Source organism: Dendrobium catenatum, unplaced genomic scaffold (assembly GCF_001605985.2).
Source record: "Dendrobium catenatum unplaced genomic scaffold, ASM160598v2 fragScaff_scaffold_611, whole genome shotgun sequence".
Taxonomy (NCBI): domain Eukaryota; kingdom Viridiplantae; phylum Streptophyta; class Magnoliopsida; order Asparagales; family Orchidaceae; genus Dendrobium; species Dendrobium catenatum.
In genome coordinates this window covers 29294-41997 of record NW_021319073.1, presented here as the reverse complement: position 1 = coordinate 41997, position 12704 = coordinate 29294, and the positions used below count along the sequence as shown (strand labels likewise).

Below are 12704 nucleotides of genomic sequence, written 5' to 3'. Positions count from 1 at the left end.
TATACGATTCTGTTCCGATTTCTGTACGAATTTCTGTTTGATGTGTTTGATGTGGAATCTGAGGATTTTGATTGGAGGTTTGTTGCATTGCTAAGCTGTTGTAGCTCATCCTTGTTTTCTGCGTGGTTTTCAGGTTTTGGGAAAGGGAAGGAAGTCCAGGAGTAGAATTTAGAGTCTGATCTGTGATAGGTATTTTATACTTTTGATTTTTTGTACAGTCATGGCTTTTCTGTTCTGCTTTTCTTTCTGTCTGAAAGCCATGAGCTGTATTTGTACATGATTCTTTTGAGGAAGAAAAATATAGATGATCTGTTCCGCTGCATTTGATGTTTATAGTAGCTCTGTGTGTGTCTGTTTCTGTGTGTAATGTTTGAAAGAAAGTTTTGAAACAAATTCCAAAGCCAGATCCTGGAATCAGTTCAGTCAGTCTGAAAGTTCAGGCACTCACGACCCGATGCGAGCGGGACCCGTCCCGGTCGGGTTGGGTCGTGACACAACTGGTTTCATTGATTCCCGATCATGTAACTTAGTCTGCAAACTGCACAAATCCCTTTACAGACTCAAACAAGCCCCACGCCAATGGTTCATAAAACTAACCTGCTTCCTCCAATCTCAAGTGTTTAGGTTTAGCCGTTCCGACCCTTCACTCCTCATTCTCCGCCAAAATACAATTCAAATCTATCTATTGATTTATGTCGATGACAATGTTATTACAGGAAATAGCATGTCAGCAATTCAAAATCTAATGTCAAAACTTCAATCCAATTTTGCACTCAAGCAGCTAGGCGAAATATCCTTGTTCCTAAGCATCCAAGTGCTTCGCCAACCTGCTTGTCTATTCCTAACTCTGCAGCATTATGCAGAAAAATTATTACAAGATTCCGGATTTGCAGATTGCAAAGCTGCTCCAACTCCCATTACACCCAAAGCCAATTCGAACGACAATGACAATCAACCCTTCTCCGATCCAATGTTGTATCGTCGTCTCGCCGGCCCACTACAATACCTATCCATCACTCGCCCAGACATTGCCTTCACCACCAATCAAATCTGCCAACACATGCATCAACCCAATGTGCAGAATTTTCAAGAGCTCAAACGGCTATTGCGATACATTAAAGGCACCTCATCTTTCGGGTTGCCAATCACAACTGGGGATTTAACTCTCAAGACATATACCGAAGCCGACTGGGCATCAGACCCCTCCGATCGCAAGTCCATTTCCGGTCACTGTAACTACTTGTGTTCAAACCTTATCTCTTGGTCCGTCAAGAAGCAGGTCACGTTCACAAAATCCTCAACAGAAGCCGAATACAGAGCTCTATCCGCAGCCACTTTCGATGTTGTATGGCTACGCCGCCTCATCGTCGACTTCGACCTTGCTCAATCAACACCAACTACGATCCATTGCGACAATACTTCGGCAATAGCTCTAGCTAAGAATCCAATTTTCCACGCTAGAACCAAACACATAGAGATCGACTACCAGTTCATCCGTCAACACCTTAACTCCAGCAAAATCTCCATCACTCATATACCTTCAACAGCTCAAATCACCGACATTCTAACAAAATCTTTTTTGCCTGCTCGCTTTCACGACCTACGCCGCAAATTAACTATTCAAAAGCTGAATGATTAATTTGAGGGAGGCTGTAAGCGAACAACCTATGCACCTTGTATTTACGGCTTTGCCCTCCGACTTTATATATATATTCATGTATACCGTCCAGACTCGTGAGTCTCAGTTTTATATTTTCTCTCAATACAATTTACTCTATTTTCCTTCCTCTGTCTCGTTCTTCTTTTCTTCCTCTGTTATGTTCTTTCACTAAGCTCACTGCCTTGCCATTGTCTCCATTGATGTTCTCCGTGTTTATCGGCCATTCCTTTGCCATAAAGTTGAAAAAGAGAAATAAAAAAGAAACCGAAGAGCAAAGCCAAAAGAAAAAAACCTAGGAGAGAGTCAATGAAAAGAATTCAGTGCACCTGAGATGGATGAGTTTGAGGACGATGGCGTTGGTCTTTAGGTTTTGGTAATTGTAGTCAAAAAATGTGTGAAAGGGGCAGATGGGATGAAGGTCGCGAATATTTGCAGCGGAGATTTACGTCATTTTTACCCTTCAAAATAGCGAAAATCAGCCGACCACGGGAGAGAGTGAAAGGTTACGTCACGCAGCTATGTGCTGCTAAATTTTTCTAACCCGATTCTGCCGCAATGCTCCCAAACGATCATTCAATAATTTTTTGTAAAGCAAAAAAATAGCAACGTCGTCCCAAAAGTACCCTGAATATACTGCTTATGGGGAAATATTTTTTTGCAGAACTTTTTTTTTTACTGTTTAAGAAATTTTTTGATATATGCTTCTCCGTTTGAAAATTTTATTTGCTCCATCATTGTTTTAAAATTATCTTTTTTTACAAAAATTAAAGGATAACCAAATAAAGCCTTAAAAGTACTTGACGAACTAGATTTGAAGGTCTGGCCAGTGTAAACTCACACATTCATTAACTCCGTTACGTGGCTCCCCGCCTAAAGCATGGCAGTGGCAGCTGCAGCGATGACGGCGCTTCTTCAACCTTCAACTACTCACTTCCTCAACCCTAGGCTTCACGTTAGTCCACGGTTTTCTTTACTTTGCAGTTTCTCGTTGCCATCATCACCCCCCAAACCCTAGAAGCTCAACCACAGCCCGCCATCCCCAACGTCGTCGACATCCTCCATGAGGGCGGCCTCGTGGAATCCATAGCCAGCAACAATCTCAGGTCGGTTTGCTCGAATCCCAATAATACCCCAGTCAAAGTTTATTACGGTTTCGACCCGACTGCAGAAAGCTTGCATTTAGGAAATCTTATTGGAATAATTGTTCTCGCATGGTTCCAACTTCCAACGATGTGGCCACAAGACCGTTGCCCTAATAGGCGACACCACTGGCCAGGTCGAAGACCCCTTGGGGAAAAGCCTAGAGAGGCCGAAATTGGACGTGGAGACCATAGAGAAGATGTAATGCTTCATAGCTCTTATCACTTAATGTTGGTTGTCTGAAATTTCAAAATTTGATGGGCATTGCCTATGATTCAGTAAAGATGTAATTTTGCCTAATGTGCTATGTTCTTATAAGCCACTATCCATTGTATATGGTAACTCTTGTAAGGGTCCTATATATAATGTAGATGGTTTATCACTTTGCTAAAACAAGCATCTTATTGATATTTCTTTCATGGCTTCTTGATAATAACTACTCGCACCATTGTGAGGATACAAAGGATCGTATGATAAATGTCAATTGTAATTAGCTGATAACACTAGAAAATGCAAAGTTGAGGAAGGTACAAAAAGAAAATTTTCAAATCAAGGGGAGTGTTCTTTTTTTTTTTTTTATTGCATGCTCTAATGCACTTCAAATAGGTATTTATAGACATACAAGACTCACTCGAATATTAACCACTTACCTATATAACCCCATACAACTGCGTATTAATCACTTAATGCTCTATATGACTTATTGACTCAATTTACTACCCATTATATTTATTTATCATATCATTATCATCCCCTTAAAAATGACCTCATCCTCAAGATTGAACTGAATCAAAAGAAGTCACTCAAGGCAGTCTCAAGGTCATGCCATGTGGGGATAAATATTGACAAATTTGGAAGAGGTTGGCAACAATCAAGCTACATTTCTAGTCCAGATCTTGCACACGACATTTGAGGTGGCAACCATTCTTCTGGTTGTTCCTTGTATACTGTATTTTTTGTAATGTGATTGGAGTTGTATTAGCCAAACCTATAGTATCTTCTATGATAGGTGAAGGCGATATAAACTTTGGCGGTGAAACATGAGAGAATGCTTGAATCGTTGGTTCAACCAAACAAAGATCTCAAGCAGGTTCTTGGCTTTTTGATTGGACTATTAGAGCTTGAGAGGATGTATCGATGCCCATTTGAATCATATAAGAGCATCTCCAACTAAAAACCTCATTTTCCACTGCAAAATACAACAAAACTCCAAAATGCCGTAATTCTGCTCCAATCGAACTCCATTTCACGGGCTTCATTGTCTCGTAACCGTCTTTCTCCATTTCGCGGGCAAATTCCGTTGAAACATAAAAATGTAGCGGGTGAACAGTGCGACACCAATATATTGGTGTCGCAGTGTTTACCGGCGATGAAATAGCGGCAAAATTGCCGCTCGGTTGGAGCAGCGGAAGATTAACGGCAAACTGTTGTTTCCCGTTCCATTGGAGATGCCCTAAGGAGCTTGAGATGGTGTTTGTCATTTCTTGAGGACTTGAATGCATTTTAAGGCTCTTATCATTCGTTGATGCATTGAAAATACACATGTCATTGTTTGATTTTATATATTGTGGCTGAATGTTGGAGTTGCTTCGTTGGCCAATTGTGGCATCAAAGTCGGTTTGGCTCAAATTTTACTTTGAGTTTAGTCAATCACCTATTAATGTTGTGTATGATCTTTTTAATATTTTTTTTTTCTCAACATCATCAAGGCAATCTAGTGCATTAGTTGTTGCACTAAGTTCATTTGCCTGTTGCTTCTAAGGGATATTTAGTCAAACACCATTGTGACGTGTTAGAAGGGGTGTTTCTTGGAGATGGGGTGATGATGTGAAAGTAGATATGAGGTAGGTGTGACAAGGCACAAGAGACACGGGCGTCGCTTATTAGGAAGCATGGACTCTCTAAAATGTCTCTCGTGTTCATGTTGGACATTTGTCGAACATGGATATGGCTCTAATATGCCTAGACACATGTTCGACACTTTATAAATCATTTTGTAGATGCTTAAAAAATTGGACTTCAACATGGATTGTAAATGGTGTGACACGAATTGGACGAAGTTAGGGACTCGCAAAACTCAAAATAAAGTTTAATTTGCATGAATATGCATAGTACAAGACGCCTCACACTTTTTCCTCTCTTTTTATTGAAGCTGCTTGCCATCTCGCATGCCCTCTTCATCAAAGCTGCCTCGCATCAGCTTGGTCATCGAATTCATCTGTCTCATCTCGTTAGTCCTTGAAGCCATGCCTGTTTGCCTAGTCGATGTGCGCCTTGCTTGGTTTGTCTTGCCTTGCTTAGCCTATCTCGCCCATAATTTAAAAGTCTTCAACGCCCTTGATAATTTACTTCAGATATTTCACAATTTTAATTTGTACATTATTTGTTTTCAATAGTTTTGATTTTATAAGCATGGATATCAAAATGGGCGGAAGTATCTAAATAACATGGTTTGTGTAATACTATAGAGGCAAAGGATTGTGGAGGTGGTGAACTACATGTTTTTTTTGAGATTTTGAGACAGAGAAGAACACTCATCGGTAAGGTTAAAAAAACTATAGAATTGATGATGACACTGACTAGTTTCCTAAGACTTGTGAATAGCTGAGTTTTATGAAAATTTGCAAATTGACGTAGACGAGACCAGCACCCGGTGGAGAATTCCTGGTAAGAACACCCATTTATGCGAAATAGTTAAGAAATTGATGGAATATAGACGATCGAATATATCCCACTCCATAGAAGGAACAATTATTACGTCCTCCGACCGGACGTAGAGGAACGTTCGGTCGGAGGCCAAATCCCGCCAAAAAATGAGAAATACCGAGCAAATACGAAACAATACCAAACAATAACGAGGAATACCATCATGTGAAGACCCAATACCGAGTTATACCGAGCTATACCAAGCAATATCGAGTTATACAAAAGTTGTACCGAGTTTTTCCTAGCAAAAACTCGGTACAACTTGGTATTGCTTGGTATAGCTCGGTATAATTCGGTATTGGTCTTCACAGAGCGGTATTCCTCGTTATTATCAAATAATACATAGCAATACCGAGCAAATACCGAGTTTTTTGGCGGGATTTTGCCTCCGACCGGACGTTTCTCTACGTCCTTACACCGGACCTAATAAAAGTTCCCATAGAAGAGCTAAAGATGGCGGCAACTATAATAGATAGTGAAAGAATGCTTTCTCAATTGTTTCGTAGGTGGTTTTCCTCTGACAGTGAATTGGGTTTGAAAGAAAGTTTATTCCTAAACTAAAGAGTTTATAGTTGCAGGTACATGAAGGGAAGATTTGGTTGTTAACATGGAAAAAAGACGCAATTAAAGTGAGAGAGCTTAATGACAGGTTGATGATGACGGAGAGGACATTTACTAATAGAGAAGGCCTTCACGAAAGGTCCTGGTACAGGCATCTGGTATCCTAATTATGTTTCCTTTTTCAAAATTTATCTGAATTCCATTAAATATCTTCTAATAATTAGCTTAATTTTCCCAGATATGACCATCACAATCTGATGACTTTGGATCAAACCCAAACTTGAGCCTTGAACATTCTTGAGTAGTGTATCATGTACTTGAAATGTTAGTTTATACATAAAAATATTTGCAATATAAGTGTTAGGAGAAATGCAAATTAAATCAATAATATTTGTTATTATTAAAATCACACTCTAGGGATTGTGGCTGCATAAATTTCTCCCATTTTGATGATGATAAATATTTTTGGTTGAAAGATAAATAAATTGAAGAACTTTATGCACTTGATTTAATCCCTTAGGTGGAGTCAAAAGCATTACAATTTGAGTTTAGGATCTTTTAATTGAAAGCTTCAAGCTTCTTGAAGTAATCAATTGATAAAATTCTCTTAAACTTAAATCTTTAAAATATCTAAGTAAAATTAAGGACTATATACATTAGATTTGATTCCTTATGAGAGGTCAAATGCATTATAAATAAGAGCCTAGGATTTTCTAATTAATAACTCCTTGCACTTGGGGGGTTGTTGAGCGATATATGTTCTTTAAAACTTAAAATAAATAACTCAACTCCTAAAATATATTCTTTAAAATAAAATTTAAATTATAAAACATTAAAATTTAAATTGAAATAAATTTGCCATTGACCTAAAAAAATTAAAACTAAAATATTAGATAAAATTAAATAATAATAAACTTAGGATCTATCCAAACCATATAGCCTGTTACACACACTTCAAATAGTTTGATAGGACTACTAACACTAGTTTAGGCTAAGCCGGTAGTGTGGGTTGTTTTGTTTGAAGTACCTTACCTTGATGGTATTCATATTTGGTTTGTTTACTTTCTATACTCTAGATGTCATGTTTATATTCCTGTTGGTACACTTTGGATCATTCATGATTTGATTAGCCTCTTAGGACTTGTTATATTTTGTTGTATACATTTGCACCACATTGCATATATGCATATCTTTTATATATACTACTCTTTTTATTATTCTTGCATAAAGTAGAATGTATGTAGATAATAATGTAAATGCAAATATAAATATAAATGTGAAAGTTTAAATTCTTGTATAGCTAGATTAAGTTATATAGTGTTAAGAGTTATAAAAAGATTACAAGATAATTACTTATACATTTGGAGTTCTAGTAGAAAATGATTCATCTTCATTTAAGGATTAATGACTTTTGAAATTTTAAAGGAGATCTTAGAGCATGAAGATATAGAATAAAGTAAGCAATCATATTTAAATCTATATTATATAGGATATAAAAATCTAGGCTTATTGTTAGTGGAGCCTATAGCCGCCTTTACTTTGCAACTAACCCTGTGTTGTACTATGTTTACATTATAAATGAAAAAAAATACTTTATTCATAAATTTATTTCATGCATCATTACAATGTGATATTTAAATACATTTGCATATTAAAGAATCTTGATTAATATATTTTGAATTAAATCTCCTTGATTCCTAGGATAGAGCCATTTTATTCTACATAAATGAGGCGGTTATTTGGCACTTAGGATGTTAGCTAGCAGTCTAGTCTTGACAGACATAAGTCCAAATTGTATACTCTTTTCAATCTTTCTTGTCCTCAAAATGGTTATCTCATCATTCTAAAAATCTAAATATTAAATATTAAATTTATAATCTAAAGTCTAGATTTTCTCTTTTTTCTTAAACCCAAACTTTTCTTTAAATCTATATAAATTTAGAAAATGTATTCTTCACTTTAATCAAGAGAATTCTATTTTGAGATGTAATTAATTATGAGGACTTGCCATTATAGGGAGTCTAGAACCCAGTAAAACTATAAACCCTATCTTAGTTCCTTTCTAAGGTAAGAGAAGAATATTCTGAACATAGACTATTGCTTCATATATTAGTTTAGTTTTTGTAATCAAAATGATAAGTGAATATTGCTTTTAGCCCATGGGATGAATTTTATATTCCTTATGTTATGTTTGATTATGAAAGTAAATTGAATTATTCTTTTCAAAATTGATAGTAAAACATTAGTTTATCTCTTGGGATGGTATAAAGTTAAGCTATACAGATTTGATAAAAGAAATATTAAAACGAAACATATGGGCCGCCATAAAATTTGCCCATAGGATTTTTTTGGAGACTCTATTGGAGATAAACTCATCTCTCCATCTTTAATAACGATTAAATCTTCTTAAATATATTTAGATATTACTAAAAAATTTGGTTTAATTTGATCTCACATGGTCTTGCATGTTTATTTAAATTTCAATATTTAGATTTATATCCCAAAATAAAATGGATGACCAACCTATACTGATTTGGTCTTTGGTCAGAAAGGAATGCTGCCCATTGGTGGTCTAACATATTTATTTAAATTTTAGTCTTTAGATTTTGATCCCAAAAATAAATGAAAGAACAACCTATACTAATTTGGTCCTAGGTTAGATAGGAATGTTGCCTTTTTTTGGTCTTATATGTTTATTTAAATTTTAGTCTTTAGATTTATATCCCAAAAGAAAATGGCAAACCAGCCTATACTGATTTTGACATATGCAGGTAGGAATGTTGCCCGTTTTTCGTCTTGCATGTTTATTTAAATTTAATCTTTAGATTTATATCCCAATTATAAATGGAAAACCAGCCTATATTGATGTAGTCCTAGATCAGGTAGGAAAGCTGCTGGTTTGTGGTTTTACATGTTTATTTAAATTTTAATTTCTAAATTTATATCCCAAAAATAAATGGAAGACCATATTATTTTGATTTTATCCTAAGTCAGGTAGAAATGTTGCCATTTGTAATATTGCATATTTTTTTAAATCTTAGTCTTTAGATTTATATCCCAAAAATAAAAAGTTGTGGTCTTGCATGTTTATTTAAATTTTTGTTTTTAGATTAATATCCCAAAAATAAATGGAAGACCAGCATATACTAACTTTGTCATAGGTTAGGTAAGAATGATGTCGATTTATCATCTAAAGTTTAAGTCTAAATTTCATTCTATAGTCAATTCCCCTCGTATCTAAAGTCCTTAGGCTGGGTCATGATCTAAATCTAAATTTAAATCCTATCAATATCATTCTTTAGTTTCAGTATAATGTCTTTGGACTAGGTCTAGATTCAAATTCAAGCTTAAAATCTTATCTAAATCATCGTTCTGGTTGGAGATCCCTCTGAAAAATTTTAAATTTAAAGTTTCCTGAAGTCAAAATTACATTCCAATTCCATTTTTAGTTTAAACAAGCATTAGGGATTCAAAAAATTTAGCTCAGGATTAAGTTTTAGTGGTCTAAATACCCTTTACTTAAGACTAGTGAATTCAAAAAATAGTTTAGGATTCTTGTTCAATTGTGGAAAATGGTAGGAAATCTCATGTTTTCCTTCTCTAATAATATTCATGTGATTGTCAACCATGCCTTATTTACTGAGAGCTCCCTAATTAAATTTGGTTCAAGATTTAACATCATCTAGTTCTCTTTCTCCGGACTACAGTCTGAAGTGGCCAAAAGTGAAATTTCTGCTAAGTAATCAACCATAGGTCACTGTTAAAAGTGGATTTGTAGCTGCTCTTGCAGTTGCTAAGTCTGTTATGTTCTCTCACCTCACTTTTCCCACGTGTATAAGTAGTCAGAAGGGAAAATCTATTATCCATCCTGAACTCCCATTCTTTGGTAAGTTTGAAATTAGTTCATCCTCAGCTATTCATGAGATTACTAAATCTCAAAGAAGGAACAAGAATCATCATCTGAGGCAAAGGTCCTAGAAGGCCAAATTGCTAGAAGAAGAAATATTGTTAAATGCTACAGTTGAGGCAATAATCTTAAAGTTACCTGAAGTCCCTGTAGATTTTAAAACAGCTGATCCTAAAATCCTTGTGCATTACCTTCTATTGGGTGGAAGCCACCTTCATTCTCTATCATCCGCTACCAACGAAGAGGATGTTTTTATGACAACAAATTCTCCTCCTCCTCTATTTTATAAAACTCCTATCCTTCCTTCCTTATTTGAAAGTAAAAGAAAGTTTAAAGTACTAGTGAATGGACTAATCCATGATTGTGCAAAAAGTTATTTGTATTTAAAGACTGACTTTCAAAAATCTATTAAAGATGTTATTTCTACTCGGGCTGAGACTGAGCTATGTAGAGAGAAAATCTTTTTTGTATCTGTTAAATGGGGGTAATTATTAGGTGCGGACACCGCACCTAGAGATGCATTCGAATACTATGTATTCTATGCTTAAGCTCTGCCTACGTTATGCGTATTTACTTAGTATATACTGAATATTGCAGTAAATAAGGAGCAAATATTTAATTGAGAGGATTTGATGTTTATTTTCTATGTATCTACAAATATGCAGAGTGTAAGCAGAGTATAAGTAGAGTGTAAGCAGAGTATAAGTAGAGTGTAAGCAGATCCCGCAGTGCATCTAATAATTTGGACGCATCTCTGGGTGCGGTGTCCGCACCTAATAATTACCCGTTAAATGGAGAGTGCACTTTCAAGATGCAAATTTCATAAAATCAATTGTTATTACTGATATTAGTAAAGAATAAAAGAAGTCCTCTACTTCTAAAAATAAATTCGTTCATATTCCTATCAATGATTGAAATTATCAAACTTCAATGAAGTCTTTCGATCATGGTGCTCTAGCTTGAAGAGGTTGCAATCCAATCACTCTACATACATCTTGTGCCACCAAAAATAAGTCTCTAAGAGTCTCTCATCACTCTTGGATTCACAAATTACCAAGAGTTGACTGGCACCACTTTGATGGTCTCCAATCTTCATCTTGCTCTAATATGAGGGGGTGGAAATCTATAAATCATCCAACCTTAATATTGGCTAGAATAAAGGTTTGGCAACATGAGATGGGAATCACTTTGACTTCATTAATTGATATTAAAGATCATGCAGAGAAGGAAAAAATAGAGAAAGGAAAAGTTCTGATGTGAACCTCTCTTGTTAAATTATATACCCCAATAGACCCGCATCAAATGACTGGAAAGTTAATAGAGGAGATGATGAACTATCTCAATGACAGTATAAAGAAAATAGATGAAGAAGAAGTTATTAGAAAGGCTACAATGAAATTTCACAATGAAGATATGTTTGAAAATGCTTTCATGATAAATACTAAAAAAAAAAAAAAAAAAAAAAAAAAAAAAGGTAAAGGTAAAGTGAATCCTATAAAAGCTAATTTAATGGAGGAAGACACACCATATATCTAAATAAATTACTAGATCAATTAAATTCTAAAAATGAATAGCTTGCTATAATAGAAAAGATGGTGGAGTTAATGTCCTCCATGGCTATTTTACAAAGTAAAGAAACTCCATCTAAAGCACATATAAAATCAATGCTTATAGAATCTATTCAGTGTTGTACTCAACAAAAGGAAATAGTTAAAGAAAATCAAACTAAAGTTATAAAGTTAAAGAAAGAGTTAGTATAGTTAGTAGGTAGAATAACAAGTAAAAGAAGCTTTGGCACAAACACAAGATAGTTTATCTGTTCAAAAGAGAATACCTTACCTAGAAGAAGATGACTTGGATCCTTATCCAAACGGATTTGTTTCACCTTCATAAAAAAAACTTTAATGATAACTATTGCTTTGGGCTAACTATTGCTTTACATGAGGCAACAATGGACTAGCTTTAGACAATTTATTAGTAGTTTAATTTGGGTAGCTTTTGACTGGTATGTGGAGTTGCCAAATGGGTTAGTTCATTCCTTTGCTAAATTAGAACAATTATTCATAAAAAGGTTCATTTAAGAACATCATCATGTGTCAGTTAGGTATCTAGTGAAAAAAAAAAAAAAAAAAAAAAACCTAGGGAACATCTTATAGATTATATCCTAAGATGGAGGAATCTATGTATGAAGTGTGAGCCTCAACTTTAAGAACATCATGCCATAGAGATACTGCTAAAAATATATACAAGGACCAATGGCCTTTTTTTTAAAGGATTCAATATAAGAACATTAAAAAAATTGTCAAGCAAAGCATCATATCTCCAAGAGGAAGCTTCTCAGTTATATCTCTTTAAATACCAGTCTACATCAGAGATAAAAAAATTGAAACCTCAAATAGTTTTAGAGATAAAGTCTGGGTTAAAGTCAATAATTGATAAAGACAAAAAGGATGATAACATTCCAGTAGAAAATCTAGGTCAACTATCCTAATATAATTAATTTGATAAGTTTCAAAATGAACAACATTTTGGCCTCATTCCATTCTCACTCCAGAAGAGAATAGAGATAAGTTTGAAGCTCTTAAAAATAAATCCTATTCATTCAAAAGGGAAGTCGTTAAAAGAATTTTAAAGAATCTCTTGAAGGAATCTAAGTTTTGGCTTCTTGACCCCAAAAGGTTGGAAGACATCGGTGTTGAGTCTAGTAATTAGGTTGTTAAGCTTAAGTGA

At 35.0% G+C, this 12704-nt stretch overlaps 1 protein-coding gene across 1 annotated transcript in view; it reads left to right on the top strand.

Moving 5' to 3' along the window:
* Nucleotides 1-1639, top strand: part of LOC110091851 (uncharacterized mitochondrial protein AtMg00810-like) — a 7893-nt gene extending 6254 nt beyond the window's left edge. The window contains exon 2 of the mRNA XM_020816103.1: nucleotides 717-1639. Within this exon, the coding sequence (XP_020671762.1) occupies nucleotides 717-1639 (923 nt within the window). The remainder of the gene's footprint in view (nucleotides 1-716) is intronic.
* Nucleotides 1640-12704: the final 11065 nt, after the last annotated feature.